This window comes from Nelumbo lutea, chromosome 2 (assembly GCF_056320005.1).
Source record: "Nelumbo lutea isolate HS-2025 chromosome 2, American lotus-T2T, whole genome shotgun sequence".
NCBI classification, from domain to species: Eukaryota; Viridiplantae; Streptophyta; class Magnoliopsida; order Proteales; family Nelumbonaceae; genus Nelumbo; species Nelumbo lutea.
Window position 1 is genome coordinate 19,856,547 of NC_142685.1, and position 22,603 is coordinate 19,879,149.

General features: G+C 39.3%; 1 protein-coding gene across 15 annotated transcripts in view; it reads right to left on the bottom strand.

The window, feature by feature from the left end:
• LOC148869016 (ABC transporter G family member 28-like) overlaps positions 1-22,603 on the bottom strand; it is a 125,975-nt gene that overhangs the window by 3,948 nt on the left and 99,424 nt on the right. For 9 of the 15 annotated variants that reach the window (XR_016106652.1, XR_016106648.1, XM_088967779.1 and 6 more), the window contains 3 exons: positions 18,779-18,927; positions 18,168-18,457; positions 17,933-18,066 (listed from right to left, as the gene is read on the bottom strand). Coding sequence is in view for 9 of the 15 variants with exons in the window: in XM_088967779.1 (XP_088823905.1) it covers positions 17,933-18,066; positions 18,168-18,457; positions 18,779-18,927 (573 nt within the window). In the remaining 6 variants the exon portion in view is untranslated. Of the gene's footprint in view, positions 1-9,445; positions 9,564-17,932; positions 18,086-18,167; positions 18,458-18,778; positions 18,928-22,603 lie in introns of those variants that run through there. The other 6 variants (XR_016106653.1, XR_016106650.1, XR_016106651.1 and 3 more) reach the window with 3 other exon arrangements.

Below are 22,603 nucleotides of genomic sequence, written 5' to 3' on the forward strand. Positions count from 1 at the left end.
CTTTGACTTTGGAGGGTGGGTGGAAAGGAAATGGGGTGGTCTAAATTTTGAAGGATCTGCAGGTTTCAGGTTGGTGAGAAAATTGCAAGGTTTGGAGGAATTAAGGGGTTGGAACAAAGAGGTTTTTGGTGATGTGGAAAAAAGGAAGAAAGAGATTCTTGAGAAGATGTCTAGGCTGGATAGATTGAAAGAGGAAGGGAGCTCTTCATGGAAAGACAAGGTGGAGAAAGGAAGCACTAGAGAGTGAACTGGAGAGACTTATTTTTAGGAAAGAAGTGATCTGGAGACAGAAGTCAAGGGTGACCTGTCTGAAGGTAGGAGATAAGAATACCACTTTCTTTCATGTGTATGCTAATGCTAGGAGGAATCTCATTACGAGGTTACAAGTGGGAGGGGTTTACAAGCACTGAGTGATATATCAGCAAGTTGGCTAGAGAGGGAATTCAAGGTAGAGGAGATTAAGGGAGCTTTGAAGGCCTTAAATGCAGATGAGGCTCCAGTCCTGGATGGTTTCAGTTTCAACTTTATTAAAGCCTTTTGGAGTCTGTTAAAAGAATATTTCTTGCAGATGTTAAAAAGAATTTTTGCAGATAGGGTTCTAGAAGAAATGGTAAATTTGGCTTTTATTTCACTTATCCTAAAAAGGAAGGTGCTTTGGATATTACATATTATAGACCTATCAGCTTAGTTAGCAATCCTTATAAGTTGATTGCTAAGGTGCTGTCAATGAGGTTAAGGAATGTGATCCATGAGGTGGTGGGGGAGTCTTAGATGGCTTTTATAGAGGGAAGGCAGATTCTGGATGGTGTGCTAGTGGCTAGTGAAGTTATTGATTCAAGAATCAAAAAGTGGGAGGATTGGAGGACATTCTTGGTATGCAAATTTGACATTGAGAAGGCTTATGATCATGTGGAGGGGGGGGGGTTGGAGGAGGTTCCGAGGCTAATGGGTTTTGGGGAGAGATAGAGAAGATGGATTTATGCATGGGTATCCTCGGTTCTCTTAAATGGGGTTTCCTCAAAATTTTTTAAAGCGGTAAGGGGTCTAAGCAATGTTGTCAAAATCTTATGATTTACAATACGGTTCACGAGTTGAATCATGAATCCCAAGGGTTTCAATTCAAATCCTATGTCCGAATCCTTTTCTGCAAAAATCTTATGATTTTTTGTTTGAATCCTACAATTTGATTCATAAATCTTACGACTTATATGATTCACTATGATTCAAATAAATTCAGTCAAGATTAGTTCTCTACTTTGTTATGTTTTTGTTTATATTTAGTTTTGTCAAGGGATATTTTCTTTAAGCCCTTACTAGAAAATGATTTATTTACGTTATTTAAGACTAGAAGTTGAGTTTATTTTCCATCATATGTAGGTTAAAAAGCCTGTGATAATAGTTCAGTCAAACCAGTTTTAGAGATAGAGAAGGGAGAAAGAGAAAAGAAGAAGAGAGAAGGAAGAAGTGTCGACCTGAGAAGTCAAAGAGGCCCTCCTAACAAATATGCCCCCAATGAAGTATGGGACATGTGACTTAACACAGTACCAAACAGACCACATCTTAACTTATTATGAAAAGACTGAAATACCCTACCTTAGCCGACTCTAACACTCCCCCTCAAGCTGGAGAGTATATGCCATATAGTCCCAGTTTGTTACATATATAGTTCACTCTTCCCAAACTCAACCCTTTTGTGAACAAGTCTGCCCACTGATCACCTGTTCTCACATGCTTTGTACTTATGACACCATTAAGGACTTTTTCCCCTACAAAATGGCAATCTACCTCTATGTGTTTAGTCCTATCATGAAAAACTGGATTGGATGAGATGTGAATTGCAGCTTGGTTGTCACAGTATAGTTTCATGGGTTTGCTTATTGAGAAACCGACTTCCTGCAAAAGATTTTTCAACCACACTAGTTCACATGTAGTGGGTGCCATGGCCTTGTATTCTGCTTCTACACTACTCCTTACTATAACAGTTTGCTTCTTGCTCTTCCATGTCACCAGATTTCCTCCAAGAAATGTGCAATAACCTATAGTGGATCTCCTGTCAGATACTGAGCTTGCCCAATCTGCACCTGTATAGCCAACTATTTCGAGATTACCTCTTGGCTTGTACAGTAACCCATGGTCTGGAGCCCCCTTCAAATACCACACAATTCTAAGGACTGCATCCCAAATGAGATATCTGGTCTAGTAATAGTTAAGTAATTCAGTTTTCCCACTAGCCTTCTATACCTTCCAGGATCATCAAATAATTCACCAGTATCATTGCTCAACTTCACATTTGGTTCCATGGGAGTTTCAACTGGCTTAGCACCTAATAGCCCTATTTCTTCCAATAAGTCAAGAACATATTTCCTTTGACATAGGTTTATGCCTTGCTTCAACCTAGCAACTTCTATATGTAGAAAACTGGGAAAGTAGCCATAGGGCTAATTTTGTACTTTTTCTTTTCCCTTGTATAACTATTCTTTATTCTCTTTCTTTTGTATATTAAGGGAAGACTTGTCCTTTTACCTTTTAATATAAATATAGCTTTTAGGGTGTCAACTGACACAAGGTGTCACACCCATCATTTCTCTCTCTCTCTCTCTCTCTCTCTCTTTCTCTGACTTTTGATCTAACTCTGACATGGTATCAGAGCAGGTCACAATCTGATCTGCAAGTAACTTCTTCTTCACCATTTTCTTATCTGTTATCTAGAGTACTCCCTAACAGTATTTGGGAGGCTCTTGGGCGTCCTTGAATCCTTTTTCCGAGGCTGCTTTCAATCAGAACTCGACAGACTCTGTTCCTGGACTGCTGCGCCATCAGATTTCTCTTTTGGTTTGGATCTCCCTCTAGAAGCATCGGATCAGGCTGAAACTTTAGATCTAGTGTCGCCCAGGGCAGATTTACTGTTTCCAATTGGTTTGGTTTGAATCAGATTTGTTTTAGAAGGGTTTTGAGCCACTTCAGAGTTTGGCAGACCCTTACAATTTCCTTTTCTAGACATCGATTGAGAGGTACTTCTTTGTTCTACTGTTTTGAACACTTCTTTCTGTGGTTTTTCTTGCTCTTGTGAATCAATGGCATCAAAAAGGATAGAAATTATCCCCATTAAGTTTAATGGTGTGAATTGTGCACTTTGGAAATTCAATTTCCAATTTCATGTGGAGGCAAAAGGTCTCTGGGGATATCTGGATGGATCAGTAGCTAAATCTGATGATTCGGACATCAAGGGTTTTAATCAGTGGAGAATTGATAATGCAAAAATTGCATCATGGATCTTAGGATCCGTTGAAAATGACATTGCAATCCCTATGATAGGATACAAGACTGCTTATGAGATGTATGAGTATCTCGAGAGAGTATATCAGCAATCAAACACCTCAAGACAGTACCAGATAGAGGTTGACATCTTCTCCTATTATCAAGGAGAAAGAAAGGTCCAAGAGTACTATGCTGGGTTTATTAACCTTTGGACCGAATATGAGCTTGTTCACATGGTAAATGATCCTTTAGAATGTTGTGTGAAGTATATGAAGAGACATTTTGATAGAAGAAAGACTATGCACTTCCTAATGCATCTCAGACCTGAATTCGAGGTTGTTAGATCTAATATCCTGAGTCGAGGAACACTTCCTGACTTGGATACTATTCTTGGAGAAGTTCTGAGGGCTGAAACTAGATTTGACACACAGACTACTCTGGATGGAAGAAAGGAGTCCAACATTGATACTGTCTTTCTAGCAACAAAACCGAAAGGGAGGAAGGACTTCTCTAAAATACAGTGCTATGAATGTAAGGAGTTCGGGCATGTTGTTTCTCATTGCAAGAAAAATAATACATGCACCTATTGTAAGCAGGTCGGCCATATTATCATTGAATGCCCCACTCGGCCTAAAAAAAGTAGTGGATCAAATCAGAAGAAAGGAAGCTACAAGGCTTATCAGAAGGTGTAGATGGATTAGATGCATCATCCTCCATTACTTCTGTGGCTAGCCAGAATGACACTTCGGGTAGCATGTCTGAAGAACGAATTCGACAACTCATGTCCTCTGTCATCTCTTTAGCCTTCTCTGCTATGGGCCTGTTTGGTAAGTCTCCTACCTATTGTCCCTCACCGAACCATCTATGGTACATTGACTTAGGAGCCTCTAACCATATGACGGGGGCCACTTTTGGTTAGTGTCCTAAACCCCATCTCCCCAATAAATACATTGTTACTACTAATGGTGAGAAATTAGATATACTTGGATGTGATGATTTGTATTTATCTACTTCTAAGTCAGCTCCATTTCATTTGTCCAAAACTTTATTTGTACTTAAGCTTACCACCAATTTAATTTCTGTTGACCAACTTGTAGAGGAAGGTGCAGTGTCTCATTTACTTTTGATGGTTGTTTGATATAGGATTGACGAACTAGGGAGGTGAAGGGGAAGGGGCGTAGACTGGGAAGACTCTTTGCTTTAGAATTTGAGAAGAATAAAACTATGCCTGCTTCTACTTCATGTTTGATTTCTACTACCTCTAGTTTTGAATATTTTAGTTGTAATAACGATTGGTAGTTGTGGCATAAATTCCTGGGCCATCCTTTCTCTAAGAAACTTGATCAGTTGTTTTCTTTTGGTAGTTTACCTGTTTCTAATGGTTCTCTTAAGAATGTGAATAAAGATTGCATTGCTTGTGGCTTATGTAAGAGTCATATTTTGCCTTTTCCTTCTCATTCTGAACATGCAACAGTCCCTTTTTATTTAATACATAGTGATGTTTGGTCGTCTCCAGTTGTTTCACGGATGGGTTTTAAATATTTTGTAATCTTTATTGATGACTGCACTCGTTTCACTTGGGCTTATTTCCTTCCAAAGAAATCTGAAGTGTACACCGTATTTAAGCACTTTCACACCTATGTTACCACTCAATTTGATGCCCTAATTTGTGTGCTATGATCGGATTCAGGGGGAGAGTATATTGATGGGGGTTTCCAAAACTATTTAAAACAACATGGAATTCAAACCCAAAAGTCCTGTCCAGGCACCCCACAACAAAGCGGGGTTGCAGAAAGGAAAAATGGGCATATCTTGAGTGTAGTCAGAACTCTTCTACAGGATTCCCACGTACCCTCTTGGTTTTGGGTGGAGGCGGTCAACACTGCTGTGTATCTCATAAATCGTCTTCCGTCATCAATTTTGAATAATTCCTCCCCATTTCAATCCCTCTTTCATAAATCCCCAGACCTATCCATGCTCAAAGTGTTTGGATGTGCTTGTTTTGTCCACCTTTCACCTCATGAATGCACAAAGTTAACTACACAAGAAGCTTTGTGTGCCTTTATGGGGTACAACTCTGAACATAAAGGGTATCTTTGCTATGGCCCTTTGGTTTGTTGTCTTCGAATTTCTCGTAATGTAGTTTTTCTTGAACGTGTGTCCTTTTCTGAAAATATTGTAAAGTCCCCAATTCCTTCTATTTCCTTGCTGCACAGTTTTGATTCCACAGGTACCTCAAATACTCCATTGTCACCTCCGCAACAACTTCAGACCTACTTCAGGAAGCAACGGCCTTCTTCAGTCTCCATCCCCCCTGCTCCGCTTCCAGTTGCTGATCCGGTCACTCCAGCTGCTTCAGTAAGTGTTCAAAACCTTCCTTTTGAACCCATTGCTCCTACTTTATGCCGTTCCTCTAGAATTTCTCGTCCACCTATCTGTTATGGTTATTCACCAAACAATAGCTCCTTTTCTGCCATTTTATCTACCACAAACATTCCTAGATCTTACCAGCAGGCTGTAGCAGAACTGCACTGGAATGATGCAATGGATTCTGAGATTCGAGCTCTTCTTGAGAATGACACCTGGGACTTGGTCAAAGCTCCACCTAAGACATCTCTTATGGGAACTCGATGGGTCTATTTTGTGAAACTAAAATTTGATGGAAGCCTAGATAGATACAAAGCCAGGTTTGTTGTACAGGGATACAAACAGGAATATGAATAGATTATGAGGAGACCTTTGCTCCTATAGCTAAGATGACCACTGTACGACTTTTGATGGTTGTGTCTGCAATCAAACAATGGATAATTCATCAGATGGATGTCAAGAATGCTTTTCTCCATGGGGAGTTGAAAGAAACAGTCTACATGAAGCCTCCTCCGGGATATTGTACAGATCCATAGTTTGTTTGTCGTCTGAAGAAGTCACTTTATGGCCTGAAGCAAGCTCCTAGGGCCTAGTTTGAGAAGTCCAGATCTGTCATCACTGATGCTGGCTTTATCCAGAGTTCTTCTTATTACTCCTTGTTCACCCTAAGGCGGAAGCAGGGAGTAATGATATTACTCCTTTATGTTGATGATATGCTCATTATAGGGGATGACATAGAAGGAATTGATAGGCTACAACAGTTATTCAGTGAGTCCTTTAATATGAAGGACTTGGGGCCTTTGACATACTTCTTAGGCCTTGAAGTGAGCAGAAACTCTCGGGGCTATTTTGTTAATCAGCAGAAGTATGCGGCTGATCTTGTTAAATTGACAAATCTTAGTGATTCTAAGGTTGAGGACACCCCACTAGAACTGAATCTGAAACTTAGCAAAGATGATGGTACTCCTCTTGAAGATCCTACCCTTTATCATCAGCTAGTGGGCAACTTGATCTATCTCACCATGACTCGTCTAGATATATCTTATGCAGTTCAGATAGTAAGCCAGTTTGTGTCTTCCCCAAGACAACCTCATTTATCTACACTTCACCGGATCATCAGATATGTGCAAGTCTCCCTGCCACACGGGATATTCTTCTCCTCTTCGTCCCCTATTAATCACATGGCCTATGCAGATGCTGATTGGGTTGGATGCCCTGACACCCGATGATCCACTACTGGCTGGTGTGTTTTCTTAGGCAATTCTCTTATCTCATGGAAGTGCAAGAAGCAAGCTACTGTGTCCAAATCTTCCACTGAAGCTGAATACAAGGCTATGTCTTCCGTGTGTAGTGAGATCATATGGCTTTGGGCTCTTCTATTTGAAATACTTAATGAGCCAGTATCATTTGTCCCTTTGTATGCAGACAATATTAGTGCAATTAAAATTGCTTCCAACCCCGTCTTCCACGAGTGCACCAAACACATAGAAGTTGATTGCCATTTCATCCGCGATCTTCTTCTTGGGGGTACCATATCTCTTCCTCATGTCTCCTCCGGGCTCCAACTAGCAGATTTGCTGACTAAAGCAATGACTCGAGCTCAACATCTACTTCTCATGGACAAATTGATGCTTATTCCTAGGCATCAATTTAAGGGGGAGTGTAGAGAACTGGGAAACTAGTCGTAGGGATAATTTTGTACTTTTTCTTTTCCCTTGTTGTATAACTATTCTTTATTCTCTTTCTTTTGTATATTAAGGGCCGATTTGTTCTTTTACCTTTTAACATTAATATAACTTTTAGGGTGTTGACTGACACAAGGTGTCACACCCATCACTCGGCTATGTTCTCTCTCTCTCTCTCTCTCTTTCTCTTTCTCTGACTTCCGATCTAACTCTGACACTATACCCAAGAAATACTTCAACTTCCCAAGATCTTTTGTCTGGAAGTGATCTTGTAGAAAGACCTTCAGTCTATCAATCCCAAGTCTATCACTACCAGTGGTGGCTATTTCGTCCACATAAACCACTAGCAAGATCTTCCCTACTTCAGAATCATAGCTAAACACTGAGTGGTCAACTTGACATTGTCTCATTCCGAACTCTTTCACTACTTCACTAAATTTGCCAAACCAAGCATGGGGAAACTGTTTGAGCCCATAGATTGCCTTCTTGAGCTTACACACCTTACCATCCTCCCCCTGAGCAAAAAACTTTGGTGGTTGCTCCATGTACACTTCCTCTACAAGATCACCATGGAGGAAGTCATTTTTAATGTCGAGCTGAAACAGAGGCCAATCATTCATGACTACTAAGGAAATCAACACACGTACTGAGCCAATCTTAGAAATAGGAGAAAAGGTTTCCACATAATCTATACCATATAGTTGAGAACATCCTTTGGCAACTAAATGGGCTTTCAACCATTCCACTCTCCCATCTGTTAGATATTTAACAATATACACCCATTTACAACCAATAACATGCTTACTTGGGGGAAGATTGGTGAGTTCCCACATATGATTGTGATTAAGGGCAGAGAGTTCCTCTTCCATAGCTTTACGCCACCCTAGTGAGGTAAGAGCCTCCTGGACATCCTCAGGTGTAGACATAGAAGATAATAGAGAAACAAACTGGCGAGGTGAAGCAGAAAGGTGAGAGACAAAAACATAATTGGATATGGGATGTAGAGCGCAACTACGTTTACTTTTCCACAATGCAATAGGAAGGTCAAGGTCAGAAGGCAACTTGGGTGTAGAAGAAACTGGATTTGTAGACGAAGTAGAAGCTAGAGGAGGTGCTGGTCTTTGTCGGTGAGTATACACTTGATGGATTGGTGGTCTTTCAATATGATCCTGCATTGGAGGAGGTGAAGACTTAGTCACAATGGGAACAATAAGAAATGGAATTATTAACTAGAAGAGGAAGAGGAAGAGGAAGAGGAAGAAGAACTTTGTGGGAGAGAGAGACATATCAGGACCTGAGAAGTACGACACAAACTCAAAGAATGTAACATCAGGATAGATAAATGTCTTCTGAGTAATGGGGTTGTAGCATTTATACCCTTTCTGAGTCCTAGAGTAGCCAAGAATGATACACTTAATGGAGCATGCATCCAACTTGTCTAAACTAGGACCTAGATTATGAACAAAGCACACACACTTGAAGATCCTGGGAGTCAAGGGATATAGAGACAAAGTGGGAAACAAAACAGAGAACGGAGAATGACCGTCAAGAATGAACAAAGGCATGCGATTAATGAGAAAACAAGCGGTAAGCACTGCATCACTCCAAAATCATTTAGGAACATTCATATGATGAAGAGACCAAGCTGTTTCAAGTAGATGTCAGTTCTTCCTCTCAGCCACCCCATTTTGTTGAGGAGTGTATGCACAGGTTGTTTGATGAATAATGTCATATTGTTCCAAATATTGCTAAAATGAAGGAAATACTCTCTTCCATTGTCTGAACAGAGAATTTTAATTGGAACACCAAATTGTGTATGTATCTCAGCATGAAGTTTTTGGAAAATGGAAAATAATTCACTCTTTTCTTTCATTAAATAAATCTATGTCATTCTTGAACAATCATCAACAAAAATAACAAAATACTTGTAACCATTATAGGACACAATTCTCTTGGACCCCGAATATCTGAATGAACTAAAGCAAAAGGACTCAACATGCAACTATCGACTCTAGGACTAAAAGAAACTTGATGGTGTTTCCCATACTGACATGACTCACAATGAAAAGAAGACAAATGACTCAATGACAGAACAAGTAGCTTGAGAGCTTTAAGAGGTGGATGACCAAGTTTACAATGCCATTGGAGAGGAGTCAAAGAAGTTTGAAGTGCAATTGTAGAACCACCCTTGTCAAGGTAATACAATCCACTAGCTCCATGCCCTCCACCAATCTTCTTCCTCGTCTTGAGATCCTGAAAAACACAAGAGGAAGGGTAAAAAGTGATAGAACAATTGAGAGACTTGGTTAGTTTACTAACAGACATAAGATTAAATGGAAACTTGGGTACATATAAAACAGAAGACAAAGAAGGAAATGCAGTGTCAACATTACCGACACCACAAATAGGGGAAGTGGAACCATTGGCTAGGGTAACATTATGTGATGTGGAGGTCTGAGAAAGGGAGGAAAACACACCTGGAGTCCCAATCATGTGATCAGAGGCTCCAACCAATTATCCAGGGAGAAGGTTTTGATGCTAGGCAAGCCATACCTGAATGAGCAAGGGTGGCAGTATTCTAATGTGAAGTAGCCTGGAGGAATTTCTCATACTCATCTCTTAGGATACTCATCACCTCCTTCCCAAAAGTAGTTGTGGATGTAGGTGTTGGATCAACTGGCTGATTATCACTGACTTCACTGCCACCAACAACTGCATGATTAGCCCATATAGATCATAATAGAAGTTAATTGTGTGTCCATCTTTTCCACAATGTGTACATTTCCTAGTAGTGCTTCCTCTTCCTCTGCCATGGCCTCCCCCTGAATCACGACCTCCACCAATACCATGACTACGACCAAACATAGGGTTACCACGGCCCCCTTGAGCTGCACGACCTCCTCCTTTGTTTCCGTAAGCTCCTACTCGTGTTCCAACAAATGCTGATTTGTTAGAAGGCATGGTACTCTCTGTGGGTCCAAGATAAATCCTATGGAGACAGGCAAACACTTCCTCTAGAGTGGGGAGGGAAGGTCCACCCAATATCTGTGCTCTGACAGGTTCATACTCTGATTTCAGCCCCACTAAGAATTGGGTAACATCAAGTTGCTAAGGGGTGGTAGACACTAAGTTCATTCCGAAGATTTCTCATATTGGCATAATACTCTTCAAGGGTCTGATTTCCCTGCTGCAAACTGAAATACTCCTGATAAAGCTGATAAACTCTCGTAGTATTGTCTTGTCCAGAATAGAGTTTCTTAGCATGCTCATATTTCCTTTGCTGTGTCTAAGAACATGAAGTTAACACTGATTTTAAGTTCCACACTGTTCCACAGCCACGTCATGATTTGAGCATTCTCCTGCTCCCAATCACTAAAACCCGGAGATTCAGCTGTAGGTTTCTCCTCCCGCACATGTTTTACTTTCTTCTTAGCCTTGAGAAACACTTCCACCGACTTAGCCCATGGCACATAGTTTTCACCATTGAGTTTGATGGATGTCATCTGCACACTTAAAAAATCAGAAGAAATCATCACACTTGATTTATGGTCACCACTGACATCTCTCATTGATGCCATCAAGATTTTAATCTACGAAACTGGTTCTGCCCTTCCAGAAAAAAAGGTTATCAGTCCAAACATGCTGACTGTTGTTCTTTGAGTACTACACCAACACACTCACCACTGTACATCACCTCCTCATTCAATAACCATGATACTACCCAAGCACACATTCGGCCACTTCTGTTAACATAAGTAGGCGATCAAGACTACAATCAGCCTTGAACCCTAATAAATTTCAGATTAGAAAAAGTAGAAGAAAAGAAGAGAAAGGGAGAAAAGAGAGGGGAAGAGCTGGAGAAACAAAGGTTGAAAGAAGGGACAGATTCTCAAAATGATCTGCTGCCGCCACTCTCTTAGTATTTATAGGTTATGTTCAGTACATAGGGAAAAGGACAGATATGCTCTTAGTACTTACATGACAAATAAAGCAAATAAAAAACTGAAATAACAAACTGACCACCAACTGACACTACCATGACTGAAACAAATAATTACACATACTGTCCTACGAACACAGTGGGGACCACAGCTGTGGGGCCCACATCAGTGTTCTCTACAACATAAAAAAAATGACTTCTAATAAAACCATAACCACCATCTAAAAAATATCCCTCTTTAAACTGCTCAATAGAGGGTTCAAACCACCACAACCACAACCACACAACCACTAAGGTTGTCACACATGGTGACAGCAGTCCAGAAACCTCCTACTAGGACTGCCGCACTCCTCTTTCACCTATAACTAGGCCACCGTAACTTTAGGAACACCTGAATAGGTTACCGCAGTCCTCTGTGGATTGCCGCAGCCTTCTCACACCCTTACTCCAGGTTGCACAAACCAGAAAAAAATAAAAAGAAAGAAAGGGGGAAGAAGATCTGATTGAATGAAGCTGTAGTCTTCTTCTCTCCTGTTTAGCGATGCTCTAATACCATGTGATAATAGTTCAGTCGAACCAGTTTCAGAGATAGAGAAGAGAGAAAGAGAGAAGAAGAGAGAAGGGAGAAGTGTCAAACTGAGAAGTCAAAGAGACCCTCCCAGCCGACCATATATATATATATATGTCAAAACATGGTATAATGTCAAATATTCCCCCACTTAAGTATGGGACGTGTGACTTAACACAGTACCAAACAGACAACACATCTTAACTTATGATGAAAAGACCGAAATACCCTTCCTTAGCCGACTCTAACAAATCCATTATGTGGATTTGTTTAACTTTCAAGTCAAACTTGATTGTATCATCTCAGGCTTCTATTGTATAAGTGGTAAATTCTATTATTTTAGGTATATATATGGTATATATAGATTAAAAGTAGGTTAAAGCCACTTTCCTATATATATTTAGCCTTTTAATATATTTATATTTATTTTTTTGACAAGTTTATAAAAAATAGAAATAATCTTGTGATTTACGATATGATTCATGATTTGATTCAATTCAACATTCTCTACGATTTACGATATGATTATGATTTTCAAAGCATTGGGTCTATGACAAGGTGACCAATTTCCACTCTTCTTTTTATTTTAGTGATAGAAGTGCTGAATCTGTTTCTGTCGAGAAGAGTTCAGTTGGATTTATTTGAAAGATTCTCAGTTGGTTCAGATGGCCCTTGCATCTCTCATCTGCAATTCACAGATGATATACTTATTTCCCTTGGAGCTTTAGTAGAACAAGTCCTGAATTTCAGGGCTATGTTAGCTAATTTTGAGCTATTAATTGGTTTCAAGGTGAATTTTTCTAAGAGTATTCTAATTTCAGGGCCATGTCAGGGGCAAAGTCCTCTTCTTCTATCTGAAAACCTATTATTGAGAGGTTAGAAAAAAGACTGGATGGGTGGAAAGCAAGATATCTGTCTTTGTGGGGGGGGGGGGGGAGGGGTTACTCTCACTAGAAGTGTATTGTCAAGTTTTCCTACATACTATTTGTTTCTACTAAAGGTTCCATCTGAGATAGAAAAGAGGGTGGAAAAACTTCAAAAGGATTTTCTTTGGGAAGGAGTGGGAGTGGGGGGTCCCAAGAAATTTCACTTGGTTAAACGGGATAAAGTATGTAGACCAAAAGAGGGAGGGGTTTTGGGTATTAGAAGAGTGATATTTTTTAATAAAGCTCTTCATGGGAAATGGCTGTGGAGGTGTCAATCATTTTAGAGGAGTGTGGTGGTGGGAAAATATGGGGTGGTTAGGTCTGGTTGGGAATCAAAAGAGGCTAGGGCTTCTTATAGGGTTTGTCTGTGGAAAGGTATTACGAAATTCAACCAGGAGTTTAAGAATTTCACTTGTTTCTCTTTTGGTGATAGAGGAGAGGGTTAGGTTTTGAGAAGATGATTGGAGTGGACGTTTAAGCTGATGGAAGTGTGTCCAAGGCTGTACAGACTCTCTGAGCATGAGGTTGCCATCAGCCAATGTTTTGAAAGACATGGGGATCAACGGATTTGGTGTCCTAGGTTCAGGAGAGAATTGCTCGAAGGGAGGTGGAGGAATGTATTTACTTGTTGAAAAAACTGGAGGGGATTAAGGTTCCATACCATTTGAGAGATGAGCTATGGTGAAATGAGTGTTCTAATGACAAATATACAATCAAATAATGCTAATCAGCATTATGCAAGAATTATCTGGAGCTTGGTCAGGAAGTGGGCATTTGGGGCAACCCAGTGTCCCCGAGGCTGGAAGCTTTAGCTTGGCTTATTGCTATGGATAGTGTACTTACTGCATATTACCTTAAGATTAGTCACTTGTTCATTTTGTGGAGTGACTGTTTTCATCTGTAAGTTATTCTCTGCATTTTTTGGAGTGAGATATCCCCAACCTGGTCCCCCTTCTCAGATTTTCTCTATGTGGCCGAAGTTGATAGGTTGTAAGAAGGCCAAGCTTCTATGGACCTGTATTCCTTTTGCGGTCTGCTGGTGCATATGGAAGGAGAGGAACAACAGGTGTTTTGAAGACAAATTCTGGAGTTTGAAGAAATTAGTAATGGCTATTGGCAAAGCTTCTTCTGATTGGGTGCTGGTGCACCCTGAATTTGCTCAGAACAAAAAGGAAGATTTAGGGGAAAGGTTTTGGGAGGTGATAGATTTGAAAAACTGTGATTTTGATAGTTTTTTTCAGTTGATGTACTATTTTATCGGATAGTTTGTCTATTTTTCATTTAAGAACACAGGTGGGTGTTGCCTCGACACCCTATCTAGCTGTACCTGTTTTTGTTTAATTAATGAAAAATTTCCTTTTACTTATCAAAAAACAAAAACAAAATCAGATCACACAAGCACTTTGAAGGGTACCAAAAAAACTTCACAAACCACAGGAAGAATGTTCCCACACCACAAACTGTCAAATAACAGCTGCACTTAGTACACATACTTGTACTCACGTCTAGGGCTGCGACAAGGTTTGGCTTAGTACACCACAACGCCTCAAAAGACCAGATTGACGCATTAAAGCCTATTTTTTTAAGGGTTGACCAGTCCCTTTTGCTATTTGTCTTGTAAAATGAGAGTTTTCAACTCCTAGGGCACAAAAAAGAGGCATGAACAGTGACAGTCGAGTTCACTGCTTTGAAACCAAATTATAACTTGAGAATAAAGTGAGAAAAGAGAAGAAAAAGGAAGGGCAAAAAGGTAGGAAAAGATTCTTGACACAGTACAGAACAGAAAGAAAAGGGTCTCCAAGGAAGAAGATTTGAACGGGTCTCTTCTCCTTGTCAACCTGAACTTTTATTCAACTTGAGAAAAGGTGTGAAAATTACAGAAAGACCCCTGTTAAGTGATTCTTAACAGGGGAAATACAATGCCATATCCAAAATACAAAAAAAAGCCCCTTATGCATACATGTCAAGTTGTCAAGACAAACCAACAGACACACTTGGTGATGATATTGGTGAAGTTGTTTTAACATTAAACTAAGAGTATTTGTTTATGACCAGATCTGATATTGAATGTATAATGAGTATTCTTAGCATATGCATGACCCTAGGGCCATCAATTTTACTAGTGTTGAAAGATTTATCAAGTACTTGAAAAAGCATCCAAGGAGAAGTATTTTTTTTTGCTAGACATGGCCACTTAAAAGTAAAAAACATGCAGTTGTAATTAGATCTAGTGCCAAGGCAAAGTGCCATGCCTTGGCATATAATGTAGCTAAGGTTTTGTAGGGAAAGAAAGTGCTACTTGAGTTGGGATTTCCCGTTACTAGTTCTATATCTCTCTATTGCAACGACAAGACTGCAATTAACATAGTATGCAATCCTGTCTAGCATGACAGGACTAAGCACATTAAAAGTAGACAATCATTTCATTAGACAAAGACTGGAGACAGGTGAAATTTGTGTATCTTATGGTAGATCTACTAAGCAATTAGCTGATGTATTTACTTAAAGTGTAACTACCTAATATCACAATAAAATTTGTAACAAATTGGGAATGATTAACACTTAAGCGTAGTGCTTCCATTTATTGTCTTAGGGACTTCTCTCTTCTATTTTTTATTCTCCACTCTCTCCTTTCTCTTCTTTTAATGGTTGTCATCAATAGTCATAATAATGATATTCTAATAAAGTGCCCACTTGGTGATTTTTGTGTTAGACAGTGTATGCCCTTAGCTCCAATCAGAATGATGTGCATTATGACATTTAATGTAAATGAATAAAGTACATATTTGATTCATGTTATTGTAGTGTGTTTCTGTGTAATACCCTTAAAATGGACACATATGAGATTCGTGTTAGTTTAGAATCTTCATAGTCATTGGATAGATCTAGGGAGATTTATCTTGCCTGGCTTGTCTCAGCTGCTAAGGTGAGAATTGAGGTACATGCAGTGTGGGTTTTCTTGAAACCCTGAACCGGATCATAATTCCAGTATTGCCCTGGACCTTGGAGACAGATGGGCAAAACTGGAATGTTACACCTGACCCCTAGACTCGATTATGATACTGCACTAGGTGTTAGATTGGGCTGTCTTTGATATGCCAATCAGTGAGATCCTTAGAGGGGGTCAAAACCTGGGTATGTTGGGACAGTTCGAGAATTCATCTTAGTGGGTGATCATAGTGACAGGATCAGCCCCTTTGTCGGACAAAGTAAATGATCGGGGATGCACTCTCTCTGATGGAAACCAAAACTGCCGGTAGTCGATTTCAACCGTTGAAATTTATTTTTGCATATATAGAGATATATGTATATACATTATGGTTTCAAAATGTTTTAATTCCTAGGATCCATGTGAGTAGAGAGTGCGACACTGTTCCTTGCAGCCGAGGGAGAGGTCTTCTCTTGTTGGGCAGTGTTTGATCATTATGGGCTGAGAGGTTAAGTGTAAGACCATTGAGGGTAATACCTGATGGGATAATCTTGCATTTGCCCACAGTCCTTGGGTTTTTATAAGGTGGCTTGACCCAAGGACCATTTAGTGTAAATGTTGGGCCCAATAAGAGCCCATGGTGATGGACTCAGGGGTTCATTGTCTCCTACAGTGAATTCGGCCAGGCCTTGTAAAAGAGGTTGGGCTGAACCCATGTGGCTGATGTGTAGATCAATGTTTGAGTCCCACACCATACAAGGATAGCCAATTGGGCAGCAGATTAAGAGGTTAAGTGAGCACATAGACTTAATGGGCCTAAAGCCCAATTTGAACTGGCTTAATAAGATTAATTAAATGGGGGCGGTTCTGGGATTTGGATCAGCAGATAGGATAAGGGATTATCCCTATCCACTTAAAGAGTCCAGATCCAAATAAACGATTTGGATAAGGAAACTCCAAATTTGATTAGGAAGGCTGATATTTATCTGCAGATAAGATAAGGGATTATCCTTATCTCTTAAAGAGAGCCCAAATCCAAATAAAAGATTTGGATTAGGAAACTCCTAATGGGATTAGGAGATCCTCTCTTTAAGGCTATAAATAGGAGAGCAGGGCGGACCTCCAAATAGACTCACAGTCTGCTGAATTACAGAGAGAGGCAACACAGTTTGACTGCACTTGTCTTCTGCTCTTATTCTTTCCTGCTCTTGCCGCCCTACCCAGTTCGATCTCCACCAGTGGGAGTGATCAAGAACGGTTCTTGATATTGCCTTTTGCCAGAAGAGGCAATCTGAAGTCGTGCTCACCAGCCTTCCATCATATTTTTGTTGAAGAATTTGGTTCTTGCTGAAGAACTGTCCTGTTGATTCCGCTTCACCTCACACCGTGTCATCTTCGGTGGAAGCAGTCTTTGGTCTTCTCCTTGGGCGTGAACACCTTCATTGGGGGTTTACTATTACTCCGTATCAAGTATATCCCTCTACTCGCTTCTGGTTTCAAATCTGGTCCGATTTGGTTTCAAGATTGATCCTTGAAAATGTAGTTTTCTAAAATAAGGAATGCGATTCCCACAAGGGAGAGAGAGAAATTTTTGAAATTTCGCCCAACCTTCCTGCAGGGTTCGGCCATCCATATGATGGATCTCTCATCCCCTTCATTTTGTTGTCTATATAGGTGCCTACTCAAATAGATGGGCACTTTGTCATATAATTGATCATTATGGAATAATGTCATGATTGCAAACAGCCTTTGGTCCATTTTCTCCATGTATCCCCAAAACCAATTTTCTATAATACCACTTCAAAAAATAATAGTCCACCAATCGTATTCTTTCTCTAAATCCAAATCACACCCATCCCTTCTTTCAATCTTCTAACCTCTTATATGCATTCTTTAGCTTCAAGGATTTGGTCTATGATCTATCCATCTTGAGTAAAACCACATTGGAATCAGAATGTGCTTGATGAAAGGACCTCCTCAAGCCCAAGGGAAAGCGATTTTGAGGCTATGCTTGTACTTGGGATATATTCCTTCTTCAGTCGGGGTATATTCCTCAAATTAATAAATCTACCAACCTTAATTATCAAAAACAAGACTTTTACCCTGGTTTATTTTGGGTTGTACCCCTCATACTAATGTTTATGTAGGCATGATGGACCATACAGATAAATAGTATAATGCATGACATGTGACCATAGGGAAGACTCAGGCCAAAACATTCAAGAAAAATTGAATTAAGAAACACCAGTCAGGTCAAACCTTTCAGCATTTGCGATCACAAATGCTTCCAAAGCCCACTTTGTGTAGCATAAGTCACAAAGTGTCTTCATAATTCCATTTTTTTTATCCTGAGTTGCTATAAGAGTCAGAACAACCGGAAGAAGCACTGACCACTGCCAGAAACCAAAATATCTTATAAAGAAAGGGAAAAAGGATATATCATATATGAACATTTAAATTGAAAAGTAAAGTGTTTCTTAAATAAAAAACTCACCAGTTGGGCTGGACCAGGTTCAAGGAAGATAGCAAGTGCATAGGCTATTCCAGTCACACAATAGACAAGGAAGAACAAAACAATGTAATTATCCTGGAAGGAAGATCGTGGATTGTTAAAGAAATAAAACATGGAGAGATAAACCAGAGGTTTGACAATTGTATTGAAATGGTCAATTGTATCTTTTGAGAGAAAATAAGCTAGGCTGCTCATGCCAGATGCACTCTCTCTCCAATAGTGCAATTTGTCCAGAGAAAATGATCTCAAAGCTGCAATCTTGCACAGGAGAGCTGCAATTCAACAAAAATTTTGAACAAGTGAGGAAGGAAATACTCGGAGAAAAGTGTTTATTATTCTATAGAATCAGGACAAAAGTGTTATTTTCATTTACTATCATGGACATTTTTTGTTTAGCTAAGGAATTGACAAGAAAATGACAGTTCTGAATTCATAAAAATGGGAAAAGAGAACTTTCAAACTTCGAAAGAGGCAAGAATAAATCACAGTTCCCCTGAAATAGTGGAATGGTTTTAATCCATGGCTTCAAGAACACAGATAAAACTCAGCAGGAAGATAGCATAGTCAAGCATGATGGGAGGTAGTTGACTTACAAACTGCAATGACAGTATAAGTGTAGCCGAGCGCCCCAAAGGTTTCATCACTCACTTTAGCAAGTGTTCCTAAGCAGGCACCAGCAAGCAATAAAATCAAAAAATCCACTGCTTGTATTCTAGCTTCACGTAATCTTTGCTTACCAACCCTGGAGAATGATTCAAGCATACCTTAAATCAATAAACTGTTCAAGAAATAATATGCAAAACATGCAACCAAAAAAGAGAGAAATAACAATCTAACAAAAAGTTTGTCAAATAGGGCCATCAATGGGTTGGGTCCATCCAATAGAACTGAACCAATTATACTGGTTCTCGTTCTGAGTTTTGTGTCCCGATTATAATTGGGTGAAGGCCGTTTTTTGCTATTCTGAACCGATTAAGACCTGAACCAATTAAGTAATTAATAATATATAAAGGTCTCATGGTTTTTCTGTAATTTTTGTTCTATTTTATGTATAGAAGGGTAAATTTCATTCAGTATATAAGATAATATTAGTTAAAAAACACTTGTTTTATCAACATATAAACAGTTAACTATTTACTATCATTCTTATTAAGGTTATATTATCAACAATGAAGTTCCAAGTTGCTATATTATAGGAAGATGTAGATATCAAGTATAATTGGGCCTAATCAGATCAAACCTGACTATCCTGATTAATAATTGGTTTGGTTCTGATTCTGAGTTTTGTGTCCAAATTATAATTGGGTCGGGACTGGTTCCACCCTGTCCCAGACCAGATCCGTCCCTTGACAGGTCTACCAAAATGAATGAAGACATTTTTGGGTTTCTTTCCAAATAAGTCTTCAATGCCAAACAACATACAAACTTTAGAACAATGACTGCTGCACTAAGAAAAAACAAAGAAATTTACAAGAGAAGGAGCCACATTTAGGGCTGTCAATGGATCAAGTCATGATCAGAATCCTTTTCAAATTAATCATGATTGAATATGAACTTAATCTGATTAAAGCTTAATGGAAATTTTGATTTTAGATTCCTTCATTAATTGGACTAGATCAGGATAACCCAATCCAATTCTATTAAGATCTGGACTGACAACTTCAGTTTGTTTGTGTGCGTGTGTATAATATATATGTAAATATTAAAAGAATTGGTCTTAGTATTGTGTTTTGAAAGAGAAGCTGCCACACTTCTTCTTCTTACAAGACAGATCTGTGGAACATATCAAGATGCTGGAGGAGAGGAAAAGACCTTGAGGTTTACTCTCATATTGAAAATAGCTGTTATATTTGGAAGTGGGATACTTCTTGGTAGAAGTAGGGATTTCTGAACTGGTTTTGGACTGGATTTATGATTGTAAAGAGAGGAGGGAGCCATGGCTTCAGATTCTGGGTGAGTTCTTAATGAGACCCAGCAGCTGTGAACCTTATTTTTGTCTCTTGTGAGATTTGGTGGGCATAGCATCTACAGAGGCTATTATAAAAGCATCTCAGATTGTGTTAGGACTGCCATTGACCCTAGTTTCCTAGTGTTAGAAATTGTTTATTCATTAATTGTTCTAGGTGGCAGGGTATGTGTAAATTTATCTTTTCTTTTAGATGTCAGATTGTGTTAGGACTGCCATTGACCCTAGTTTCCTAGTGTTAGAAATTGTTTATTCATTAATTGTTCTAGGTGGCAGGGTATGTGTAAATTTATCTTTTCTTTTAGATGTGGTTTAATCCAATAAAGTTCTGAAAAATAATTTCAGATTTAAGCCAAGAAAGAAAGAAAAGAAGAAGACATCAAGGGAGAGGAAGAAAAAGATGGAGAAGAAGGGAGAAAGAAGAAGACAGCTCATCAGTCTACTTAAAACTAATCAAATTTAAAGTCTGCCCTTAAGTGGGCGGCCAGCTCATCAGTCTACTTAAAAGACATAAAAACATTAATAGACTCATAAAGAAAAGGCCCATTAACAAACAAAGTAACTAGGAAGAACAATAATAAGAGAATAATGAGCTAGGGCCCATTCGGCCCAGTCTCTCTACACTCCCCTTCAAGCTGAGCATAGATATCAATCATGCCCATCTTGCTTATATAGTGAATCAACTCCTTTGGGAACACCTTTTGTCAAAACATCAGCCAACTGTTCTTCAGAAGTAATATATGGTAAGCATACTTCTCCTGAAGCAACTCTCTCCCGTATAAAATGCCCATCAACCTCTATGTGCTTAGTTCAGTCATGCTGAATAGGATTATGTGCAATATTGGTAGCATCCTGGTTGTCACAATATAACATCACTGGCTTCTCACAGTCAATACCCAATTCTCCTAAAAGTAATCTCAGCCACAATAGTTCTGAAACTCCATGTGCCATTTCCCTATACTCTGCTTCAGTCGAGGACTTGGCCACTATAGACTGCTTTTTACTCTTCTATGACACAATGTTCCTTGCCACCATAACACAGTAACCTGAAGTGGATCTCCTATCATCAATACGTTTAACCCAATCAACATCGGTGTATGCTTCCAACTTCATGTGTCCATGCTTGGCAAACAAAATACCCTTCCCTGGAGTCCCTTTCAAGTAACATAAAACCCTCTCCGTAGCTGCTAAGTGTGTATCTCTAGGAGAATGCATGAACCGAATTTGACACTAATTGCATAGGAAATATCTAGCCGAGTCATACAAAGATATAATAATTTCCCAAGCAGTCTCTGGAACACTCCCCTATCAGCCAACAATTTACCATCAGTAGTTGAGAGCTTGTGATTCAGGTCTATAGGAGTGGAAGCTAGTTTAGCACCCTATTTGCCAGTTTCTGCAAGTAGATAAGGACATACTTATGTTGAGAAATGAAGATACCATCTTTAGATCGAGCAACTTCAATTCCCAAGAAATATCGGAGTTCACCCAAGTCTTTGATCTTAAACTCAGTATTAAGAAATCTTTTGAGATTAATCACTTCCTGAGTGTCATCACCAGTAACCACAATGTCATTTGCATAAACAATCAAAGGGTCACTAAGGAATCTCTCCTCTTAACAAAGAGGGTATGATCAAGCTAAGTCTGTGTAACAAAAAGTAACAAGGGCAGCCTGGAATCTCTCAAACCAGGCTCTAGGAGACTCTACTTGAGTCCATAAAGAGACTTCCTCAATTTACAAACTTTCCCTTTCATTTTCTTCCCATACACCCTTGGAGGTAAAGACATATAGACTTCTTCATGTAATTCTACATTTAAGAATGCATTTTTAACATCAAGTTGATAAAGTGGCCAATCAAAGGTAGCAGCTAAAGAATATGCTTGAGCAAGGGTTTCTTCATCTTTGGCCAGAATATTGTCTCGTAATGTCAAACTCAGGGTTGAGTCCTGTAAGAAACTCAAATACATTGTTTCTTTCCATCAGTTTCCTGAATGTCTCTGCATCATTGGTGCTCTCCCATACAACTACTTCCATATTATCCTACCATAGTGACTTCAACATAGAGTAGTAGACAGCTACACTCTTCTCCCTCTGTCTCAGATTTTCACATCATTCTTCAACTTATATGCTCTTGCAACATTCAATTTCTGAAGTATGTTTTTGTAACACTATCCCAAATCTCCTCGGCTAAAGTCATCTAGAGGTAATGCTGACTTATGTGAGGCTGCATAGAGTTGACTAACCACATAATCACTGTGTAGTTCTCTTGCATCAAATTTTCATATGTAGGATCAATCTTTGCCGGTTTCTCCTAATTGCTTGTGAGATACCCTAGTTTACCTCAACTATGAATATAAATCCATAAAGATTGTAGAGAACACTGATGTGGACCCCACTACTGTGGTCCCCACTGTGTTCATATGGCAGCATAGCATATTTTTTGTTAGTTAT